Below are 24,176 nucleotides of genomic sequence, written 5' to 3' on the forward strand. Positions count from 1 at the left end.
GTCGCTGGTCATGTGTCGCGGGTCATGTGTCTCTCATGTGTCGCTGGTCATGTGTCTCTCATGTGTCGCTGGTCATGTGCTGGTCATGTGTCGCTGGTCATGTGTCGCGGGTCATGTGTCTCTCATGTGTCGCTGGTCATGTGTCTCTCATGTGTCGCTGGTCATGTGTCGCGGGTCATGTGTCTCTCATGTGTCGCTGGTCATGTGTCTCTCATGTGTCGCTGGTCATGTGTCTCTCATGTGTCGCTGGTCATGTGCTGGTCATGTGTCGCTGGTCATGTGTCGCGGGTCATGTGTCTCTCATGTGTCGCTGGTCATGTGTCTCTCATGTGTCGCTGGTCATGTGTCGCTGGTCATGTGTCTCTCATGTGTCGCTGGTCATGTGTCTCTCATGTGTCGCTGGTCATGTGCTGGTCATGTGTCGCTGGTCATGTGTCTCTCATGTGTCGCTGGTCATGTGTCGCTGGTCATGTGTCGCGGGTCATGTGTCTCTCATGTGTCGCTGGTCATGTGTCTCTCATGTGTCGCTGGTCATGTGTCGCTGGTCATGTGTCGCTGGTCATGTGTCTCTCATGTGTCGCTGGTCATGTGTCTCTCATGTGTCGCTGGTCATGTGCTGGTCATGTGTCGCTGGTCATGTGTCGCGGGTCATGTGTCTCTCATGTGTCGCTGGTCATGTGTCTCTCATGTGTCGCTGGTCATGTGTCTCTCATGTGTCGCTGGTCATGTGTCTCTCATGTGTCGCTGGTCATGTGTCTCTCATGTGTCGCTGGTCATGTGTCTCTCATGTGTCGCGGGTCATGTGTCTCTCATGTGTCGCTGGTCATGTGTCTCTCATGTGTCGCTGGTCATGTGTCTCTCATGTGTCGCGGGTCATGTGTCTCTCATGTGTCGCTGGTCATGTGTCTCTCATGTGTCGCTGGTCATGTGTCTCTCATGTGTCGCTGGTCATGTGTCTCTCATGTGTCGCTGGTCATGTGTCTCTCATGTGTCGCTGGTCATGTGCCCGTCTTTATCCACGGTCCCAAAGCCAGAGCCCTGGACGTGTCCCTGCGGCTCAGACCTCGCTCTCCGTGGAGGGTTTGCGGTGCGAGGCCCAGCCCGTGTCGGCCATGTTGTGGGGGGCGTGGCGAGCGGGGGTGAGGGCGGAGGGCGTGAGCGTGCTGATGGAGGAGCACTCGGACGCCTCCTCCTGCAGCAGCTGCTCCGTCTCGCCGTCGTCCAGGGAGGCGCTGGAGGTCTGGAGCGACACGGTGTCAGTCCTCATGCACGTGTGGAGGCCCCGCGACGGCTTGATCTGCTTGATCTGGTCGTCCCAGTACAGCTCCTCGTTGGACAGCAGGCACACGCCCTCCACGATGCGGATCTTCTCCTTGGTGTAGCTCCCGTCCACGCCGCCCTGGACAGGACAGGACAGGACAGAGGGTGAGTGGAGGGGAAGGGGTGAGGAAGGAGACGCAGAGACACTACAGGCGAAACTTTGATGTTTTAACAGTTTTGATCAACAGAATTGTCCGATCTGCACCAAATTGTGTTCATCCATCCATCCATTTTCTACCGCTTGTTCCCTTTCGGGGTCACGGGTGACTGGAGCCTATCCCAGTGACTTCGGGCCTTAGGCGGGGTGAATCCTGGACAGTGGCCAACTCGTCGCAGTATCAAATTGTGTTTTATTATTCAATTTAATTCATCCATAGATTTATATGTGACGTGTTCATTTTCATGCCAATTTAAAGTCAGATCTAGTTAAAGCAGCATTAATCATGAGATGGAAACCAAACTCTAGAACATTCTCCATGGGAAGAGTGCATGTTTTTTGGAGTTTTTCCAGTACTAGAAAAACCTGTAATTAAGTAATTTTATTAATTTAAGTCTATCTTTTATAATATATTCCTTTATTGTCCCACATGGGGAAATTTTGTAGAAATTTTACGCAGAGAGGCTTTAATTATTTAATTATGAAATTTCCCCATGTGTGGACAATAAAGGAATATATTATCTTATCTTAACTCAAATACTGAATATTGTCAATAAAATGAAATAAGAAATTTAAACCTGGCTCTGTCCATTTTTCAGATTGATGTGCACTTTTGGCCATTTCGACATGAACTTAGTTTTATATGAAAACATTGAATGATGGAAAAGTGTACAATGTCTCTAAATGTAAGTCTTTTGTGCCTTTCACCTGCAGCGTCTCGTCTTCATCGAGTTTGGGACTTTTCTTATTGATGTTTTAGTGTGTTTGAATAAATATGGCACAATCATGGACCGTGTTATTAATAAACTAATACCATATTTTTTTTTGTTAATCTGTGTCAAAACAAGAATAAAATACCAAACGAAAAAAGGAATTATTTACAAAAGCCTGGATCTTTATGTTAGTTTTCTCAGTTCAATGATTGTTCATTTCCTAATAATATTTCCCACAGACTTCTGGAGTTTAAAAGCAGATTACTTTATTACTTTTAGTCTTTTAGCACCAAAGAGTCAAACCTTTTCTAATGCTCCAGGTTGAATTATCTCACAGCAAACTTTCAAACTCTTGCCCCCAAAAATTCAAGCTTAAATTGTTAATATTTTGCAGTTGAACAGAAACAAATCACAGCAACATCACAAATCGTTAGTCGAAACAACCGTTTGAACACAACGTTTGATTCATTTATACGAAACACGACCAATGTCATCTTTTCCCACATCAAAAGTCCGGAGCTTCATGCAGTTTGTACCTGGCACCGAACGGAGCATCAGAAAATAAACGGGGACAGCGAGTTGTACGGGTGATTCAGCTGCAGTGATGGAAAAGGCGTTAACAAACGTTTGGGAACAAAAAAACACATTCTAAATTCTGGAATGGAGGTGAAAGTGAAGCGGAACGTGGGAAATTTGTCTCAGAATGTCACAAAAACATGAAAAATCAAGCTGCTTTTGGCTGATGAAAACCACGCAGACACATGCAACTGACAACAAAGCCTGGTCTGAAGACATCTACTATCGTAGTTATGATTGTTTCTTTATTTAATATGAGAATATGATGGACAATAAGCATTTCTGATGAAGGCAGAATCCTGATTTACTCACAGAAATGACCACACAATCATTTTTCACTTGATCTACAGATACTTGAAGACAAATTAGGCTTTTTGTGAGACTTGTGTGCAATTTTGAGGCTGGAAAATATATCCTTCCCCTCCAAAAACAGCAAATTAACTAAAAATGTTACACCAGGATTCTAAATTGCACTTTACTTTGTGTTAAAAAGGCTTAAAATCATTAGCATTTAAATCTGACGTCAGCTAATCACCATTTCAGAATTTTGAACAATCTGAGAACATTTAAACAGTTTTACAGGCGCTAGCGGGTCCAAAAACACACAGTATTGAGTGAAATGTTACACTTTATGGTGGTGGCGTTTGTGTGGACAGATTTACCTCTCGCTTGTATCGGAGCTGGTTGTAAATGGGCGGTTTCTGCGACGCCTCGATCTTGACCTCCTGCGTGGACGTCCTGTACGAGGGGTTACTGTAGGTCAAGTTACTCACACCCGGGTCGGCAAACTTTGACTTTTTGTGCCTGCGGAAAAAAAGGAAACGTTGGCATTAGATTGTGTTGGAACAGATGAAGAGCGGGAACACGAGATGGAGAAGCACGAAATATCACGTTTTGGAAAGAGATCTGATCACGGTGTTTTATAACGACGTGTCAAAGTGTCAGAAGCGGTCGAGTAGCACAACATTACTTCCAAATAAGATTGTTAATATAGTTTGTGCGTTCGAATGTTCACTCTACAAGTTAAAATGTGTCAAAACGGCATTTATAGTGGAGGAGGCTGGAACTGCACTGGACCCAGAAGTCACAAAACTTTATAATTACAAGGATAATAACCAACCTGTAGATGATAAACGCGGCGATGAGGACGAGAATGGCCAGGATGGTGAGGACTCCGCCGATGACGTAGCTGATGTGAAGACCTTCTCCTGCGACACACATGAAATCAAACCATTTAGTCCGTGTTTTCTCCTGGAGCGATGGCGCCGTTAGCATGAGCATGATTGACAATGTGATTTTTCAAGGTTTTCAAAGGGAAAGAAGAGAAAAAACAACGACATCTTCTAACATCTTCTAACTTGAAGATGATCGATGCCAGAACGTGTTTTATGGCTGTTCAAATTGGCTGATTTAGTCTTTTTTGCAGTTTTTCTTTGACAAAAACTGATGCTTTGGCCAAAAAATGACTAGTTTTACATGAGTTTTACCGTGTGGAGCGGTCATCACGCTGTTGGTCAGACAACCTTCTTCATTCTTGTCTGTGCAGCTGCAACAAAAACACATTAACACATCAACATTTAGTCATTTTTAGTGCGTAAAGTTGAGATTGATGTTAGTTTTTATGCACTCAGTTTGTTTTGGTCCAGAATATCTACCCTTTTGGCAGCAGGAGGTGTATACTTTCATTTTATTAGTACATGGCTAACAATAAGTATGACGCTACACATTCATTTATATTCAATCATTCAAACAAGATTATATAATAGTAATAACTGATAATATACTACTAATAAACCTATTTACGGGCCTTATACCCAACAAAAAACACTGCTTTATTGTGTCCTGACCCTAGTTTAGTCCTGATCTCGACTTGGTTTGGTCATTTTGCCTTCATGCGATTATAAACGGTCAGTGAACTTAGATCGCCGCACATACTTGGCCGCTGCTCCCGCTCTGGGACGCTCCGTGGGCAACTTGGGTTTCTTGGGGAGCGGCGTGCTGCTGGTGCCTTTGGCCGGAGACGTGGGCACAAAACCTGAAACTGTAAAAAAAAAAAAGGATTCACGAAAAGAAGTTCAATAGGAAAGAAACAAGGAGTAACATGAAGCGCTTTGGATTTCAAGATTATGCCAGGTTTTCAGTTGGGACTCACTGGTGGAGCAGGGCCGCCCGTCCGGCTCGTCGGGACAAGCGCAGACAAAGCTGTTGGTTTTGGCGAAGCAAAGATGAGTGCAGCCGCCGTTGTTCGCGCCGCACAAGTTTGTACCTGAAGGAGAGCGGAACAGGCGGTGAACAGGGAAAAGTGCACATTAATGATGTGTTTTTGAACTCTTAATCCCTAGTAAACACATTCATTTTCAAATGTTTGCTTTAATTGCTGAAGAAATGTCACATCTGAGCTTGTAAATTGTGATTTAAATGACAAGTAAATGCATTATTTCTGTTGTTTCTGCAGGCTCTTGACAACCTCTGCTATGACATCACGTTTTAGAACATAAAACAGAAGTATATTTTAAATCAAGTTTTTTTTTCACCTCCAAAACTCAACCTTACAGTGCACAATAATGTCTCCTATGACGTTTAGTTTAGTTTGATTTGTTTGTATAACGAACACATTTAAAATTTCAGTGATTTGTGTCAGAGAAAGTGAATAAAGAAAAGTATGTTTACATTAGTTTTAGTTACAAAAATGACACTGTATGTTTACTTTAAATATAGAAACTACTTAAGAGGTTTAATGCTGTTGTCCAAAGTGTGTCTGTGTCATGCGATGTGACATGAACACTACTTTTACTTTACTTTACTTTACTTTCAATCCCCCTTTTCTGAAAAACTCTGCATGTGACTGATGTCCTGCAGTGGGACTTTATAAACGTGGGACGGTTACATCACCATTTAACTAACACTGTGGACATATTAGGTCATGTGTTATAATTTTCAACGTTGTGTGTGACTCACCTTTCACACATAAAATAAAACATCTAAAATTGCAGGAGCGACACAAAAGAGTAATGCATATTTTTGTTATACATTAGATGTTTAGTTACTAGCTCCATTTTCACGTTTTATCAGCATCGATTAGTATCCAAACCCCGACACCAGCGGGACACAGCGGCCCTTGCAGCTCCTCCTCCTCCTGAGCGCCTCCTTTCTTACCCGTCTGCCTGTTTGGGGACACCACTATGATGTCCATGAGCCCCTCCACATTGGCCAGCACTGTCTCCTTGTTCCTGCCCGAGTGCTTGTCCACGCGCTGGATGGACTTGGTCTGCCAGTCCGTCCAGTAGATCCAGCGGTCTTGCTGCGAGAGTCGGGAGAAAGGGGTTAGAGGGGAGGACACCGGCTTCGACTAGGGACCAGGGAGAGAGGAGAAGAGGAGACAAAAGGGGACAAAAGGGGACAAAAGGAGAGGAGACAAGGAAAGAGAGAGGGATGAGAAAAAAAATGATGTCAGAGTGAATAGAAAATGGTCACAGTGTGAAGCATGAGACCAGGCAGGAGCAGCCTGAGCAGCAGGAGCAGCAGGAGCAGCCTGAGCAGCAGGAGCAGCAGGAGCAGCCTGAGCAGCCTGAGCAGCAGGAGCAGCAGGAGCAGCCGGAGCAGCAGGAGCAGCCTGAGCAGCCTGAGCAGCAGGAGCAGCCTGAGCAGCAGGAGCAGCCTGAGCAGCAGGAGCAGCCTGAGCAGCCTGAGCAGCAGGAGCAGCCTGAGCAGCAGGAGCAGCCTGAGCAGCAGGAGCAGCCTGAGCAGCAGGAGCAGCCTGAGCAGCAGGAGCAGCCGGAGCAGCCTGAGCAGCAGGAGCAGCCTGAGCAGCAGGAGCAGCCTGAGCAGCAGGAGCAGCCTGAGCAGCAGGAGCAGCCTGAGCAGCCTGAGCAGCAGGAGCAGCCTGAGCAGCAGGAGCAGCCTGAGCAGCAGGAGCAGCCGGAGCAGCCTGAGCAGCAGGAGCAGCCGGAGCACGATGCGTTAAAAGAGCCAACGTTTAGGTGGATTCAAACTCTACTGCTTTATTAATTATGATTTTTAAGACAAACTTTCTTTTCTAAATACATTTAACGTTCAGATTTGGACCTGTCTGAACGTGGCGTGTGAGCGGGTGGCGGTGGTCCGAGGCGCTGATGGTGCAGATTGGCAGCCTCGCCCCCATCAGTCTGCCTCAGGACAGCCGTGGCCACAAAAGCAGCTCATCGTTTACTGAATGAAGCACTATTGAGTGTCACGTAAAGCCAAGGGATTATCTTTATTTAAAGCAATTAATATGTATTTATGTATCATTAACATGTCACTCAAGCAAATGGCACGCTATAAAACACAAACAGACCATAAATGCATGTGTGCCGTCATTAAAAACAGCGTCAAAATGTGATTCTAAAACAGCGTGCGCATGCAGCTGTGTCCAAGTCGTGCAGCTTGAGCGTTTGTTTCGTTCACGTGAACTAACGTCGCGGCTCGTGTCGACACAAGAAGCGTGAGGAGGAGGTGAAAATGCAAAAATGCGGGTGAGCAGAGAAGCGGGTAGCAGAGGGGGAGGAGCTTAGCAGTGACAGCCGGAAAAGGGGGGAGGGGCGGGCTCTACCTGCGTCAGCGCGAACGGGTGCGACACAGGGCTGACCAGGATCTGCCGCAGTTTCCCGTTCAGGTCGGAGCTCTCGATGCGATCCAGGTGGGCGTCGACCCAGAAGATCCTGCACAAGGGTCACTTTAGATTGATTTGTTTTACAGAGCCAAACGACACAAATTCATCACCTTGTTTTAAAGAAATAAATAGATACAAACATAATAATCAGTTTATTGCCCCCATTTGCATATCACCTTGTTTAAATAAATAAATAAATATTAAATAAATACATAAATACATACATAGATACATATCAGTTGCCCCCATTTGCATAGTACAAATGAACTCGTAAAACCACACAACTTTCTAACAGTCGTGCATTCCCTCATGCGGTTTTGGTTTTATCACACCCTCTACTGGCAGCAGAGGGAACTACACTGGGGAAATACATGCGGTTGTAATGCATGTGATTTGAGGCAGAAATGCGATGATGTGGAGATGATTTATGGACCTGAAAACAGCACAGAAGATCTCAAGAGCTTTACCTTTGACGTCACTAATCTGGGACATTTGAAACGGCCTGTTTTCTGAGGCTCAACAGAGTGTGAATAAAGTAAATACAACTCCAGGTATGTTCTTGGGGAGGGGACAATGGTAAAACATGGGTAAAAGCTAATAAAAGTACACGTTGCATATGTGTCGTTCAATACAAGACTAAATGTGTGACGAGGATGAACGTATAATCGTCTAAATAAGTATAAACGGTGAATAAAATGAAATATCGTGAGACCTGCGTGTGTCGTAGTCCAGGGTGAGTCCGTTGGGCCAGCCCAGGTCGGTGTTAATTAGCACTTTTCGATCAGATCCGTCCAAATGAGAGCGTTCGATCTTCGCGATGTGTCCCCAGTCCGTCCAGAACAGGAACCTGACAGACGGAAAGTCCAACGGAGACGACACGTTTTCAGAAAGGTCCATTTGAAAAAAAAAGGTCCCCATGGTAACGACATTGTACAGATTAGACTCACCCTTTGCTGGGGAACACTGCGATGGCGCGGGGCTCGTCCAGGCTGTTGTTGACCAGAACCTTGCGGCTGCTCCCGTCGAGTCGGGCCACTTCGATGGTGTTCCGGCCCGTGTCGGTCCAGTACATGTTTCGGGACACCCAGTCCACCGCCAGCCCATCGGTGGTCTTCAGGCCCTGACTGATCACGGTCTCCATCCCACTGCCGTCCAGGTTTGCACGTCTGACGGAGAAACACAGCTTTATCTTCAAGGTACCGATGTGTAATTTGTTGTAATGTGAGCCACCAAAAGGAATAAATGAATACATTCTCAATAGGGCGATTATTTTGGTTTAGATTTAAATGCAGAGGGCACATTTCTCTACGAAGTTAAGCCTTAGACTTGGACTTAGCCTTCATCCAGGCATCAATTCCTTTTTAATTAGTCGTCAAACAGTAATTTCTATTATACAATGAGACTTTTAAAATACATTATTAACACTAAAACATTTGTAAAATGCGTCAAACAAACATTCTTGTCCTACTTACTGCTGAAATGTACTATATTTTTGTTGTAAAGTGTATATTGTGTCTTTTATTATTGAATTGAAGCACTTTGTGACTGAAAAGCACAATACAAATAAAGTTGACCTACTTCCTGAAGGACCTGAAGGTATGGAGACAGAGAATATATGAAGTGTATTATTGACGAAAACCAGAAGACGCTTTTTAAAAGTTTCATTTAATAATGCCGATGTCTTTGTTATAAAAGGTCTTTGTTTTATGTGTATAAGAGTCTGTGCAGTCCAGATATTTCCATATTAAATGATCTGAATATGACTATAATAACTTTTTTACAGTCCACTAACAGTGGATCAGCCGTCTCTCAGGAGTAAAGCCAGACAAAAGCATTTCCTTCTACAATTCCACCTGTAAAACCCTCTCTTCACCTGATGACGTCCAGTGTGACATCGGTGTAGTACAGCTTCCCGTCCACGCTGTCGTAGTCCAGGGAGATGACGTTGTGCAGCTCCGGGACGGCCACGTGGACGTCGGTGTGGTCGTCCGTGTCCAGCGAGATCCTGCGCACGCTCACCCGGTTTGAGAAGAGCAGGTACGTCTCCGGGGCGTCCTCGCATGAGCGCCCGTCGCCCTTCAGGAGGATCCCGGTAGGACAGGCGCACAACGTACCGTTCGGACGAGGAAGGCACAGGTGAGAGCAGCCGCCGTTCATGCGACCGCATTTGTTATGTCCTGGGACGGATGGAAATGTGGAGTCAGGATTCAGAGACGAGAAGAAGGCGCGAATGCACTGAAATACTGACAGTTTTGAATAAATACAAAAGGCGGCCAACAATATTGTCCAAGGACTTCTATTCTAGTGTTCTGAAAACAAAACGCATGATTAGCACTGTCCTGGTTCAGTCCTGGTTCAGTCCTGGTTTAGTCCTGGTTCAGTCCTGGTTCAGTCCTGGTTCAGTCCTGGTTTAGTCCTGGTTTAGTCCTGATTTAGTCCTGGTTCAGTCCTGGTTCAGTCCTGGTTTAGTCCTGGTTCAGTCCTGGTTTAGTCCTGGTTTAGTCCTGGTTTAGTCCTGGTTCAGTCCTGATTTAGTCCTGGTTTAGTCCTGGTTTAGTCCTGGTTCAGTCCTGGTTCAGTCCTGGTTCAGTCCTGGTTCAGTCCTGGTTTAGTCCTGGTTTAGTCCTGATTTAGTCCTGGTTCAGTCCTGGTTCAGTCCTGGTTTAGTCCTGGTTCAGTCCTGGTTTAGTCCTGGTTCAGTCCTGATTTAGTCCTGGTTTAGTCCTGGTTCAGTCCTGGTTCAGTCCTGGTTTAGTCCTGGTTCAGTCCTGGTTCAGTCCTGGTTCAGTCCTGGTTTAGTCCTGGTTTAGTCCTGGTTTAGTCCTGATTTAGTCCTGGTTTAGTCCTGGTTTAGTCCTGGTTCAGTCCTGGTTCAGTCCTGGTTTAGTCTTGGTTCAGTCCTGGTTCAGTCCTGGTTTAGTCCTGGTTCAGTCCTGATTTAGTCCTGGTTTAGTCCTGGTTTAGTCCTGGTTCAGTCCTGGTTCAGTCCTGGTTCAGTCCTGGTTCAGTCCTGGTTCAGTCCTGGTTTAGTCCTGGTTCAGTCCTGGTTCAGTCCTGGTTCAGTCCTGGTTTAGTCCTGGTTTAGTCCTGGTTTAGTCCTGGTTTAGTCCTGATTTAGTCCTGGTTTAGTCCTGATTCAGTCCTGGTTTAGTCCTGATTTAGTCCTGGTTTAGTCCTGATTCAGTCCTGGTTTAGTCCTGGTTTAGTCCTGGTTTAGTCCTGATTCAGTCCTGGTTTAGTCCTGATTTAGTCCTGGTTTAGTCCTGGTTTAGTCCTGGTTCAGTCCTGGTTCAGTCCTGGTTTAGTCTTGGTTCAGTCCTGGTTCAGTCCTGGTTTAGTCCTGGTTCAGTCCTGATTTAGTCCTGGTTTAGTCCTGGTTTAGTCCTGGTTCAGTCCTGGTTTAGTCCTGATTCAGTCCTGGTTTAGTCCTGATTTAGTCCTGGTTTAGTCCTGGTTCAGTCCTGGTTTAGTCCTGGTTTAGTCCTGGTTTAGTCCTGGTTTAGTCCTGGTTTAGTCCTGATTCAGTCCTGGTTTAGTCCTGATTTAGTCCTGGTTTAGTCCTGATTCAGTCCTGGTTTAGTCCTGGTTTAGTCCTGGTTCAGTCCTGGTTCAGTCCTGGTTCAGTCCTGGTTTAGTCCTGGTTTAGTCCTGGTTTAGTCCTGGTTCAGTCCTGGTTTAGTCCTGGTTCAGTCCTGGTTCAGTCCTGGTTCAGTCCTGGTTTAGTCCTGGTTTAGTCCTGGTTCAGTCCTGGTTTAGTCCTGATTTAGTCTTGGTTCAGTCCTGGTTTAGTCCTGGTTTAGTCCTGGTTCAGTCCTGGTTCAGTCTTGGTTTAGTCCTGGTTCAGTCCTGGTTCAGTCCTGATTTAGTCCTGATTTAGTCCTGGTTTAGTCCTGATTCAGTCCTGGTTTAGTCCTGATTCAGTCCTGGTTTAGTCCTGGTTTAGTCCTGGTTCAGTCCTGGTTCAGTCCTGGTTTAGTCCTGGTTTAGTCCTGGTTTAGTCCTGGTTCAGTCCTGGTTTAGTCCTGGTTCAGTCCTGGTTTAGTCCTGATTTAGTCTTGGTTCAGTCCTGGTTTAGTCCTGGTTTAGTCCTGGTTCAGTCCTGGTTCAGTCTTGGTTTAGTCCTGGTTTAGTCCTGGTTCAGTCCTGGTTTAGTCCTGGTTTAGTCCTGGTTCAGTCCTGGTTCAGTCCTGGTTTAGTCTTGGTTTAGTCCTGGTTTAGTCCTGGTTCAGTCCTGGTTTAGTCCTGATTTAGTCTTGGTTCAGTCCTGGTTCAGTCCGGGTTCCGTCCTGATTCAGTCCTGATTCAGTCCTGATTCAGTCCTGGTTTAGTCCTGGTTTAGTCCTGGTTCAGTCCTGGTTCAGTCCTGGTTCAATTCTTTGAGCAAAACCACCTTGACAAAAAAGTATCTTAATGTTTTAAATGTCATGCTTTGCTTGTTACACAGGAACGGTCAGTTCTTATTGTCTGAGCTGAACTGGGACTGTCTCTCACCCAGAGCCTTGTCCCGGTCCACGGCCTGGATGTCCATGAGTCCGGGCAGGTTGGACCTCACAGTGATGGCGTTTTCTCCTGAGGCCTTGTCCGCTCTCTGGATGCTGCGGCTCTGCCAGTCGGTCCAGTAGATGTGGGAGCCCAGGATGGTCAGACCGTACGGGTGTTGCACCGGGGACACCAGGGTCCGGCGGTTCTGCCCGTTCAGGTCTGAAGCCTCAATTCGCTGAAAAACAATGGCGTTCTCTTAATATACTATATGTTTCTGCTGTAGTAATAACTTTTACCCAATAGTTACAAAGCAAAAAGACTATTCTATGATTTTGTAAATAACAACACTAACTATTTACAATTGTGGAAAAGTTCAAATCTTTTTTTCTATTAAAAAGGGAAAAACAGGTTTGGACAGAACATATACATGGATGAGAATGAATAAAGACAAGATGTACATTGAGTTCCATTGGCAATTCTTCTTATTGATCCAGATCCTTAATATAATAACATGTAACACAACACAACACATATGTAATCTGTTTTTATGCCTGTAATATAGTCTGTGTTTTATATCATGCATTACCAGTAGGAGTGTGCTCAAATACCAAAACATCCTGTGACAAAATCAATATTGTGGTTTTTTAAATCCATAAACCGCCAAGAGCAATGTTTGGAGCATTTATTTTGTGGCGGTGCTATAATTGTGTTGCTTGTTTAGAGAAAGGAAACTTGTTGTAATTTTGGGCGTTACAAACATAAACTGACTTGAACGGAAACATTTGACATATTCTCTGTTTTGATGATTAAAATAGGAGCATATTTCATACAACGTTGTGCATATTTTATCACAGAAATACTGTTGTCGAAATGTATTTGTTCTTAAAAATATGTAACAGAACATGATGTATTTAATATATTGGTAAATGTAATTGTCCAGTGAGTCATGTCTGGTCCATTGTGCTGACTCATGAGGGATGGTGAACATGTTCCCCTCAGACTGCTCCGCTCTGAGACAGTGACATGATGTCCCGTACCTCTGTGTGTGCGTCGGCCCACAGGAGCTGCGAGCCGGCCGTGTCGATGGCCAGTCCGTTGGGCCAGCCCAGATTATTACTGATGAGCACCACTCGGTCTGAGCCGTCCATCGCTGCTCGCTCCAGTTTGGCATTTTCACCCCAGTCCGTCCAGTACATGTACCTGCACAAGGACAGGAACGCACAGGTCAGAGGGTCATCCCGGCCTGTGGGAAAGTCTCTGCTCGTTTTGCTTAAATAAACATGAAATCAATCACAAATAGATCACTTTGTTTAGAAGACTGCTGCTCTTTTTTGTGTCGGATTGAAGTTTTTAAGGCAGTTATTGTAGGTCAGAGGTGTCCACCACATATCATAACGTGTACGAGGCAGAGGGCCACACTGGTGCTCAGTGCAGACAATCATTCAAATATTGACATTTACTCAAGACATGGAACCAAAATATACGGCCTGTCCCACACAAAAACGTAAAATACTGATGTTATGATGGTGGAGATTTTCAAAACGTGCAGTAAAAAGTACTTCAATAAGAAGCCTGAAGGTCAGCATAAAGGTCATAGTTTGGATGTGTCTGTTCTAGGTGATGTAACGACAAAAACAACCCATTTTGTCTCCATGAAGTCTTATTACGTAAAAAACTACACTAACCCCGTTGTTTTGGTCTTAATAAAAGTCTTCTGAAATGCTTAATTCTTGTATAAGATAAGATAAGATAAGATATGCCTTTATTGGTCCACACATGGAGAAATTTCGGGGATTTCGGGTATTAATTCAGTAGGTCAAATTTAAGGGTATATAATTGGTCTGGAGGAGAACATCTGCACCAGTTTGCATGACATGAAGCGCAGCACCGTCACTCGCCAGGAGGGGGCAGCGTGTCCGGGGCCAGACGGTTGGATAGAAACGAAGCAGATTTGTATCAATATTTAACCAAATCAGAAGTTAGGAGCATCAACTTTGACTGAGTACAATGAAGCCTGACTGACTTACAGTTCATTTAAAACAACAAGGGTGAAAGTCTAATATGGATTGTGTTTGATGTAATATAATGGCCATTCTCCAGCAGGTGTATGCGAGCGTCCTCACCCCCTCTGGTGGTAGAGTGCGATGGCGCGGGGGCTGTCCAGGTTCTGCCACACCAGGACCTTCCTCATGCTCCCGTCCAGGTTGGCCACTTCGATCCGGTTCGTCCCGGTGTCGGTCCAGTAGATCTTTCTGCCCACAGCGTCCACTGCCACTCCGTCTGTGGTCATCAAGCCTGAGGCCGGGAGGAAATGAGTTCACTTATGCACACGTCTTTATTTTTGGTTACATTTATCTTTCTCTTCTCCTGCTGTTCTTGAACTGTGCGGTGCAAAGCTGTAAAGGTTCTCGTCCCTTTAGATTCTCTTCACTGATGTACTTGTATTTGAAGCAATGATGGTGGTTTTGCGTATGCCTTTAATTGCCCTTTGGGAATAACTAGAGTTGTTTTATAGTAGTTTATCATATTATTTGTAGAAATTTGTATTCAACAAAAATACACAGAGGAAAACTCTTCGTTGGAAGGGGAGGGGCTTTCAGTCTGAGAGACAAAATAAACTTTAAATCATTGAATGTGCAAACAACTAGGAAAAGCTTTTGTGCTTCAGTTTGTGGAGAAAAATAAAAGAATACATATGAAGCAATTCAAAAATAATTACAAAAAACAGTTTTCAGGCGATACAAGAGTGTTGAAAGTGTGAATTAATACAAGAAGGATAATAATAAACTGACAGTGAAACTTGTAAATATCATTAATTAATAAAAAAAATATTTTAACTTTTTTGGGCTTAAATACTTAGGAATGGGAAAAGTATATATAATATGATTTATTGAATAATGAGGTACAAGGGGATTATCACCAATAACTTTCACCCACTCCTTTTCAAACAAGTATTTTTATTTGTTATGAAGATATAGTGTTTTAATGTTCTTGGTTTTCTTAGGTGCCAAACATCTGAGAGGGAATCATTTATTGACCTGAGCTCTTTGGGCTGGTTCTAAGGTGCTGTACAGGACGTACTGATTCTTTTAAATAATAATTTGTAATGAATATATGTTATTCAATGAAACACTTGGACAATTGCAACATCAAACATTATTTTGCATAAAGTACATGGCCAAATCTGTGTCTTATTCTTGGCAGGAATGATTAAAAAAACACACATCACTGAAAAGTCGCCAAGGTTCCCCGCTTACCTTAGTTTGAGCGGTTCAATATAATCCCATAATCCCACCTCAGACCAAAAACTGAATAATCCATGCCTCTCTTTTGATATTTAATGATAGATTTGTGTTAAATAGAACTTGTATGATAATGATTACTCTTTATTAGTGTGGGACTATAGAATGTATGAGGACCAGAGGGTCTTCTCCATGTGGTCTTTACCTGTTGAGATGATTTCCTCGTGCTTGCTGCCGTTCAAATGAGCTCTGCTGATTTTCTTCAGAGTGCTGTCCGACCAGTACACTTTCCCTACAAGCAAAGGCACTGGTATTAGGACAGTTTTAGCACGTTTTGTAACTTAAAGCAGAACCAAGTAACATTTTGACCATAATAAACATCTTTGTAAGTCCCAGTTATGGTTAAATATGCATATGTGGGGCATTTGAGGTGTCAGTCGTCGCCCCCTGCTGTCTCGGGGTTGTAAAAAAAAAAGGCCTTGTAATCCAACCTGAAAACAAACTCACCTGAGAAACCCTGGCTCTTTTTTTTTTCTTCATATTTGGCAATGTGAAATGTTTTTGTTTGTGATTATAGTGTCTTACTAAGATAAAGGAACAAAACAAAAGTGTCTATTTGCTAACAGTATATTTTCACAAGTGAGCTGTAGGGGGAGCTCTATTCGCCGCTTTAAGACAAATCCACGGACCTTCTTTGGGATCGACCCCGATGGCGATGGTGTTCTTCATCGAGCTGTTGACGGCCAGAACCACGTCGGCGAAGTACGGTATGTCCAGCGAGACCATCCGGATGTCTGTCCTCCGAGCGAAGATCAGGAACGTGCTCATGCCTTCACGCCAGGACAGGACAGATCAGCGTTTTTTAAAGAGGACATACACTTTTGGAAGACATTTAATATTAAACTATAACACACGCCGGGGCCCGGCCGGGCACAGCCCGAAAGAGCGACGTGGGGCCGCCCTCCCGTGGGCCCACCACCCGCAGGAGGATCCATAAGGGGCCGGTGCAGAGAGATCTGGGCGGCAGTCGACGGCAGGGGCCTCGGCGACCAGATCTCCAGACACAGAGACTAACTCTGGGGACATGGAATGTCACCTCGCTGGGGGGGAAAGAGCCTGAGTTTGTGCGGGAGGTTGAGCGATACCGACTAGATATAGTCGGCCTCACCTCCACGTACAGTTTGGGCTCTGGAACCCATCTCCTCGAGAGGGGCTGGACGCTCCACTTCTCTGGTGTTGCCCGCGGGGAGAGGCGGCGGGCTGGTGTGGGCTTGCTGATAGCCCCTCAGCTCAGCCGCCACGTGTTGGAGTTTACCCCGGTGAACGAGAGGGTCGCGTCCCTCCGCCTTCGGGTGGGGGACAGGTCTCTCACTGTTGTGGCGGCCTACGGGCCGAACAGCAGTGCAGAGTACCCGGCCTTCTTGGAGTCCTTGGGAGGGGTACTGGACAGTGCACCCACCGGGGACTCCGTTGTTCTACTGGGGGACTTCAACGCCCACGTGGGCAATGACAGTGACACCTGGAGAGGGGTGATCGGGAAGAACGGCTTCCCCGATATGAACCCGAGCGGTGTTCAGTTATTGGACTTCTGTGCTAGCCACGGATTGTCCATAACGAACACCATGTTCAAGCACAAGGGTGTTCATCAGTGCACATGGCACCAGGACACCCTAGGCCGGAGGTCAATGATCGACTTTGTTGTCGTGTCATCAGACCTCCGGCCGCGTGTCTTGGACACTCGGGTGAAGAGAGGGGCAGAGTTGTCAACCGATCACCACCTGGTGGTGAGTTGGATCCGCTGGCGGAGGAGGAAGCCGGACAGACTTGGCAGACCCAAGCGCATTGTGAGGGTCTGTTGGGAACGTCTAGTGGAGCCCTCTGTCAGTAGGGTATTCAACTCGCACCTCCGGGAGAGCTTCTCCCATGTCCCGGGGGAGGCTGGGGACATTGAGTCCGAGTGGACCATGTTCTCTGCCTCCATTGTTGATGCGGCTGCTCGGAGCTGTGGTCGCAAGGTCTCCGGTGCCTGTCGTGGCGGCAACCCCCGAACTCGGTGGTGGACACCGGAAGTAAGGGATGCTTGTAGGTCTCCGGAGGTCATCGAGGGGTATCGGCAGGCCAAGCGAGCCGCGGCTCGTGCTGTCGCAGAGGCAAAAACCCGGGCCTGGGAGGAGTTCGGGGAGGCCATGGAGGAGGACTATCGATCGGCACCAAAGAAATTCTGGCAAACCGTCCGGCGCCTCAGGAGGGGGAAGCAGTGCCTCACCAACACCGTTTACGGTGCGGGTGGAGGCCTGCTGACCTCGACTGGGGATGTCGTCGGACGGTGGAAGGAATACTTTGAGGATATCCTTATTATCCAGATATCCAGATTTTCTATTCTTACTGTTGAAAAATGGGTATCTAGCATTTTTTATTTTGGGCAACTACATCAAAACATTGATAATTAACAGATAATGACATAAATTAGCCAAAAGGCAAAAGAAAAACGTAAAATGAAAACTCCCACTTGCATAATAAGAGCAGTTGAAGAATCACAAGCAGCACTGGATGAATGTTAAGTGGGCGGGGATAGGGGGTAGGTGAAAACAGATATTCTCAGAGCTCAAGCTTTGAATACAAGACAATACAAGGTACCAGACTCTAAAAAGTGCTTTTCACAACGTTCAGAGGCCAGAGCAGATTGTCACTTCCTAGTATTCCAAAAATAAAAACGCTTGATAATTAGACGCAGACAGGTCTCATTTTGACCCTAAGAGCTGCTTCTATGATATATACATCGAATAGAGCCCCTTTACGGCATATACAGGCTTTTAAAGATACTTCTACGCCTAAAAGTACAATGCACCAGCAAACAGGTAGATGCCTTAACTTGTAAACTAAACAAAGTGCAGATTCCTGTACCTGGCGTGCACGTCTGGCCGTCCGGCTGCAGGTTGATGCCGGTGAGACAAGCGCAGCTCGACGCCTTCGGAGCCGGGGCCAAGAGACACAAGTGACTGCAGCCGCCGTTCTTCACCGCACACGGGTTCACCACTACGGAAGCAGACGCCGAACACTCCCGATTAGTGTCTTTTCTGTTTGTCTCATCCAGAAAAACAAACTAAGACACACAGTTCTCTCCTGTGCTGCGGTCTTGATGTCGGGATATTGAACCTGGCATTTCATTTTCATCGATTTGCTGAATGTCAAATGTTTCTTGGCATGTTTAGTGTTTTACATGTTATGTCCATGGATGGTTATTTAGCCGTCTCAAATTCAACAATTTAGAATTTTTACACGTTGAATTTAAAAGCGTGAAAATCCGTGCACTGCATTTTTAAACAGGTGAATCTTTCATTTTGGAATTTTTAAATGACGTAAAACACAACAAAAACGTGTTACGCAAAATTCTGCAGCTGAAATTTAGAATAAAAACAATTCAAACATTTTTTAGGGTTGAAAAAAAAACACAGAGCTCCACATTTAAGACTCAAAATAAAATTAAACAAATTATTATTTTGAATATGAACATACATAAATAATGCTTGATCATAATCTTAAAGTTGAAACCCATCAATAGTCAATTAGAAGGATATTCAATATATTTGTTCTATTCTATTCTCTTCACAAGTCAACAGACGACACCGACATCCTTAAATGTACATCATTTACATAAAGTAAATGAAAAATGTCCTGTGAGTGTCTCAGCCTCACCCACGTCCCGGTGTCGGTGGAACATGTGGATGTCCATGAGGTTCTCCAGGTTCTCGGCCACAGTCTGCCTCTTCAGTCCGCTCATCTTATCCGCGCTCTGGATGCTCTTCGACTGCCAGTCCGTCCAGTACAGTTTATCCTCGTGCACCGTCAGGCCGAACGGGTGCGGGAGCTGGCTGCCGATCAGCACCTGCCACAGGAGACGCTTTTACATTCATTTATACAGTTATATTCACAGCTTTGGGTTTGAACTTGTGCCATTCGAATGGAATCAGAAGCAGAACTACTTTTATTCACCATCAAAAGCTTTTGTTACAGACGCAGCAGAAGAAATACAGTCGTTTTCAAAATAAGGAAACTAGAGGTAAATATTAGTATCACAGTAAGAATAAAATACTATAAATCTGTACTTTATCAGGTAAACCCCCGGCATCAATAGAATAAATGTACCTCTTAACTTAATTTAGGATCTAGAAATATAATACCTTCACAATAATATTAACATTTAAAAGTGATAATAATAAGAGTTATAAAATACATAGGGCCATTTGAAATCTATATGACAGGTTAAACTACACATTTCACTAAAACATAGAGAGGACAATTATATTTCAGATTTGACTAAACATTTTGTCCATTTGTCCCCAGTTTGACCATTTTTGTAAAGTTTGTAATTGTACTTCCTGGTTGGACATGAGCAGGAAATGACATGGTAGATGTCATTCCAGTTATGATTTGACACACAATAACGCCATATAACAACTTTATTTTGTTGAATGACGGTTTAAACTGTCAGGAAAGTGTGTGAGTTAAGTGTAACCTGTCTCTGTGTTTGCAACGGCACATTGATGACATCACAGAGGGATTCAGTTTTAGCTACTTCCTGTCATTTTAGACATGTATTTTTCTAAATTTCTTCACAAACTGTAACATAACGGAAGTAACATTTTGATAAATATCTACCACAGGTTCTACACCACCAAACTAAGCATAATGACAAACATAATTAGAAAAAAACAGGAAAGATTTCATGTGGACATTTCAGTTAAAAATCGTTTATGTGTTGTGGAGACTTTTGAGAATTAAAATGATAAGATAATTATTTTTTTAATTTCTATGGCAAGTCTTCTAATATTCCATTACTTTGAAGTCCACATTATTTTAGATAAGCAATATGGAATAAGCCCCATTTTCATCACATTGTCCTATGTCTGCTGATTGAGTTCTAGCTTAAATATGTCAATTATTTTTTCTTGAAACTGTTAATATCTTTATTTTGTATCTGCGTTTAGAGGAAAAGGCAAACTGAACCGTCCGCTCAAACGCACCTGTCTGTTGGAGCCGTCGAAGTTTCCAAACTCGATGGTCTTCATGCCGGCGTCGGCCCAGTACAGCCTCTGAGTGGAGTAGTCGATGGCCAGTCCGTTTGGCCAGGTCAGGTTTGAGGAGATGATGACCGCGCGGCCGGACGCGTCCATCCCCGCGCGCTCGATCTTTGGGTTCGCTCCCCAGTCCGTCCAGTACATGAAGCTGTGGAAATATCAGCATCAGTTTCAGAACGATGTATTTGGGCCTCAAAACTCCTGCCATGGACACAATTGATGGATATTATTGGAACGTACTTCCTGGCAGCTGAGAAAAAGGCCATAAAAAAAAACAAACGCACAGACCACTAAGGATCGGGCCGAGATTATAATCAAAACACGCAAAATAAAAACTTTTTGGACAAATTTGACCGACGTTGGACTAAATTGACTCTTATTTTGGACTTAATTTGTTTTAACTTTCTTTTCTATGGATCCCCCTCTTTCTTATTTTCTAATTTATTTCATACTTATTTTGATTTGCTCTGGTCCTGCCTGGAACTATTAGACAAAAGCTTTGTTTCTAGACATTTGGGACATGATTTACCTGTTAGTTCAGTCTGTATGAGTGCAATATTTCAGTTTAGTTGGTTTAATCAAGCGACATTGTGCTGCATTAGTGTTGTATTTATGTTCAAAAAGGAGTAGTGTAAACTTATATAATCCTCTGTTCTTTTTTAAGTTATGACGGCATTATTGGTTAAATCGCTTTGAAACATCTTTTCTGTTTAACATGACACAGTTTGGTGTTGTACAAAGCTTACAAGGCGACAGAATATACCAAATTACAAGATCATTTCATATCATTAATTACTTCATTTGCATATTTTTTGTGCATTGTGGGATTTTTTTTCAGTGTTCACTAAACATGATTTGAATATTTAGTTTAGGGCAGTGTGAATTATTTCCCAAATTTGGATTGATTATTCAATTTATTTTGTCATATTTAAAACAAACACAACTCTAACATACTTTTAACACAATTTAACGCAAAAAATTGTACAATTTCTTTGTTTAAAGTCTAAACTTTGCTCCAAACTTGATTCATGGCACAAATATGAAGTTACAAGAACATTTACAATCTGTGCTTTTATTGGCTCTCACCCTCCGATCGGATCCACCACGATGTCCCGGGGTCGGTCCAGGTTCTCCCAGATCAGGACCGTCCTCATACTGCCGTCCGCGTTGGACACTTCGATACGGTCTGTGCCTGCAACAGTCAAACCCCAACGCATGAGTAAAAAACACATTTAAAATCAAAATAACTGATGTGGTCATGTTTAGGGATGTCACAATATTACATTTTGGCGTTACGATTGTGGGCGCCGGCTAGTTCCTGTTGCCTTAAAACTGCTGAGCTCCACTTCCTGCTCCATTCATTCTTATGGGGAATTAGCCGAGTCCCGCAAAAATAAATCAGTAAATAATAACCGCAAAGCGGAGAGTGAGTTACAGATGGATAACCACAGCAGCAAGACCTTTACCATGAAAATACTTCACCTGAAGACATCTATATGTTTGTGCTTTTGTCCCAAAGCTAATGCTAACATACATATGTTTTATATTTAAGTTAATGTATGTTAGCCTTTAGCTTTGAGACAAAAGCACTTTTATAAACACATAGGTTTCCTTCAGTGACATATTTACATTGTACGTAAAAGTCTTAACCTGCTGCTAGTGTAGATCGTCCATCTGTAATTCACTTTCTGCTGTCACATCTTCTGTATTTTCATTTATTTGAGCAAATCTCGGCTAATTCCCAGAGAGAATGAACGCAGTTGTTAAAAGGGCCTAATGTGTAGAAACGACTTTAATACTCAAGAACAAAACAAAACAACAGAGAAATCTTTAATTTCATCTATTTCAAATCGAGTATTACCTCTCTATTCATCTATAATATGTGAGCTTTATGAAATCAAACGTTCTGAATGAGAATGGGACATAAACATTGAATTGAAATGACCATACTTTGCTTCTAAAATGGTCACGAGTATTATTTTTCAGCCGTTGCGATTATATTGCGACCTGAACAACCACAATTATTGATTCACAGAATAATCACAATATCACTCATGTTATTGAAGGTTTACCAGCGTCGGTCCAGTAGAGTTTGTTGGTGACCCAGTCGATGGCCAGACCAGCAGGACTCTCCAGACTCGTGTCCACCACCACCTGAGACGAGACACGAGTTTAAAAAGTGTAAATACTACGGTCCAAATGTGAGATTTGAATTAGTGCCAAACTCTAGTTCCGTTGCCAACCTTCAACATGAGTTTTGATACCACAAGGAAAATAAAAACACAATAGAATGCAATAACAAAATAACACAAAACAACAGTAGTTTCTTATAGATAAAATGAATATAATCATTTGAAGTATTGACTCATATATTGGAACAGTGTAGAGAAAAAGCATACAAAATTATTCATAACATGTCAAAATGTTTATGTAATCAACAGTTTTAATGTGGATCAGTGTCTGAGTATTGATTCTTTTAACAACTTAAATTCGTAAATTGAAAAGAAAACACTCCAAAATGGTTGATATTGCATTATAAAATGTATATATTAAATGTACACTCAAAAGCCTTAAAATCTCCCATTATTGTTTTACAAATGTATGATTAAAAGAAAAACCAACCTAAATGAATTTAAATAAATACATGACTTTTGAGTTTGGTAGAATCTAATCACACTTCACTACATGTCCAGTAGGTGGCAGTATAGACTGTACAATTCACCTTGTCTCTCTCCACAGCTGCAACAATATTTATTTCTATTTGACTTTCCGACATATGAGTAAAAGAGCTCTAAACCGGGACAAAAACACAACTTAAAGAGGTCAAAGTAGATTAGCTCTGAATAAGAACCAGGACCTTCAAACTCTGAACCGCTTCTTTGTTGAAAAAGAAATGTCAAAGTTTGGGATTGTGTCTTCAAACCTCAACAAACAGGTTTATTTTAAGACCAGCTTGAGTTAGAAACAGTAAATAAGGACGTTCCACGGCTCGTTTGTTTGCTTTTTCGTGGAAATGCTGTGAATTTGCCCAGAATGTTACACAGTGTGGAAAGAAACTAACTAGAAATACTCATGTTACTGTAATGTGTAATTCAGTTTTTTTTGCAGGGGGATGATTAGACTTTTTTTTTGTAGATTTAAAAAGTGTTCTTGTTTCATTAATTCAGTATAATTCTAGCCACGTTTGAATCGTAATTAGGAAAATCTCATAAATGTTACTAAACCAGGTCGAAACCAGAAGCAGGTCTAAACCAGGTCTAAACCGGGTCTAACTCAGGTCTAACTCGGGACTAACTCGGGTCTAACTCAGGTCTAACTCGGGACTAACTCGGGACTAACTCGGGTCTAACTCAGGTCTAACTCGGGACTAACTCGGGACTAACTCGGGTTTAACTCGGGACTAACTCGGGTCTAACTCGGGACTAACTTGGGACTAACTTGGGTCTAACTCGGATCTAACTCGGGTCTAACTCAGGTCTAACTCAGGACTAACTCGGGACTAACTCGGGTCTAACTCGGATCTAACTCGGGTTTAACTCGGGACTAACTCGGGACTAACTCGGGTTTAACTCGGGTCTAACTCCGGTCTAACTCGGGACTAACTCAGGTCTAACTCGGGACTAACTCGGGACTAACTCGGGTTTAACTCGGGTTTAACTCGGGACTAACTCGGGACTAACTTGGGACTAACTCGGGTCTAACTCGGATCTAACTCGGGTCTAACTCGGTTTTAACTAGGGACTAACTCGGGACTAACTCGGGACTAACTCGGGTCTAACTCGGATCTAACTCTGGTCTAACTCGGGTCTAACTCGGGTTTAACTAGGGACTAACTCGAGACTAACTCGGGACTAACTCGGGACTAACTCGGGACTAACTCGGGTTTAACTCGGGTTTAACTCGGGACTAACTTGGGACTAACTCGGGACTAACTCGGGTCTAACTCGGGTCTAACTCGGGTTTAACTCGGGACTAACT

At 43.7% G+C, this 24,176-nt stretch overlaps 1 protein-coding gene across 3 annotated transcripts in view; it reads right to left on the reverse strand.

The window, feature by feature from the left end:
- Nucleotides 1-994: 994 nt before the first annotated feature.
- The window catches only part of lrp4 (low density lipoprotein receptor-related protein 4), a 200,548-nt gene continuing 177,366 nt past the window's right edge, over nt 995-24,176 (reverse strand). Inside the window, exons 18-39 of one of the 3 annotated variants that reach the window (XM_072464855.1) lie at nt 22,271-22,352; nt 21,285-21,390; nt 20,145-20,346; nt 18,817-19,006; nt 18,025-18,156; nt 15,810-15,950; nt 15,326-15,412; nt 14,002-14,173; nt 12,916-13,078; nt 11,888-12,113; nt 9,270-9,573; nt 8,344-8,562; nt 8,109-8,243; nt 7,337-7,445; nt 5,923-6,115; nt 4,919-5,032; nt 4,702-4,807; nt 4,254-4,312; nt 3,887-3,974; nt 3,429-3,570; nt 2,727-2,786; nt 1,374-1,399 (exon numbers count right to left, since the gene is read on the reverse strand). In XM_072464855.1, coding sequence (XP_072320956.1) covers nt 2,745-2,786; nt 3,429-3,570; nt 3,887-3,974; nt 4,254-4,312; nt 4,702-4,807; nt 4,919-5,032; nt 5,923-6,115; nt 7,337-7,445; nt 8,109-8,243; nt 8,344-8,562; nt 9,270-9,573; nt 11,888-12,113; nt 12,916-13,078; nt 14,002-14,173; nt 15,326-15,412; nt 15,810-15,950; nt 18,025-18,156; nt 18,817-19,006; nt 20,145-20,346; nt 21,285-21,390; nt 22,271-22,352 — 3,012 coding nt within the window. In that variant the 3' untranslated portion in view covers nt 1,374-1,399; nt 2,727-2,744. Of the gene's footprint in view, nt 1,400-2,726; nt 2,787-3,428; nt 3,571-3,886; nt 3,975-4,253; nt 4,313-4,701; nt 4,808-4,918; nt 5,033-5,922; nt 6,116-7,336; nt 7,446-8,108; nt 8,244-8,343; nt 8,563-9,269; nt 9,574-11,887; nt 12,114-12,915; nt 13,079-14,001; nt 14,174-15,325; nt 15,413-15,809; nt 15,951-18,024; nt 18,157-18,816; nt 19,007-20,144; nt 20,347-21,284; nt 21,391-22,270; nt 22,353-24,176 lie in introns of all 3 variants that reach the window. The other 2 variants (XM_072464854.1, XM_072464853.1) reach the window with 2 other exon arrangements.

The sequence above is a fragment of the Eucyclogobius newberryi genome, unplaced genomic scaffold (assembly GCF_026437365.1).
Source record: "Eucyclogobius newberryi isolate DKJ021-1_F unplaced genomic scaffold, fEucNew1.0.hap1 SCAF_5, whole genome shotgun sequence".
In the NCBI taxonomy this organism is placed as follows: Eukaryota; Metazoa; Chordata; class Actinopteri; order Gobiiformes; family Gobiidae; genus Eucyclogobius; species Eucyclogobius newberryi.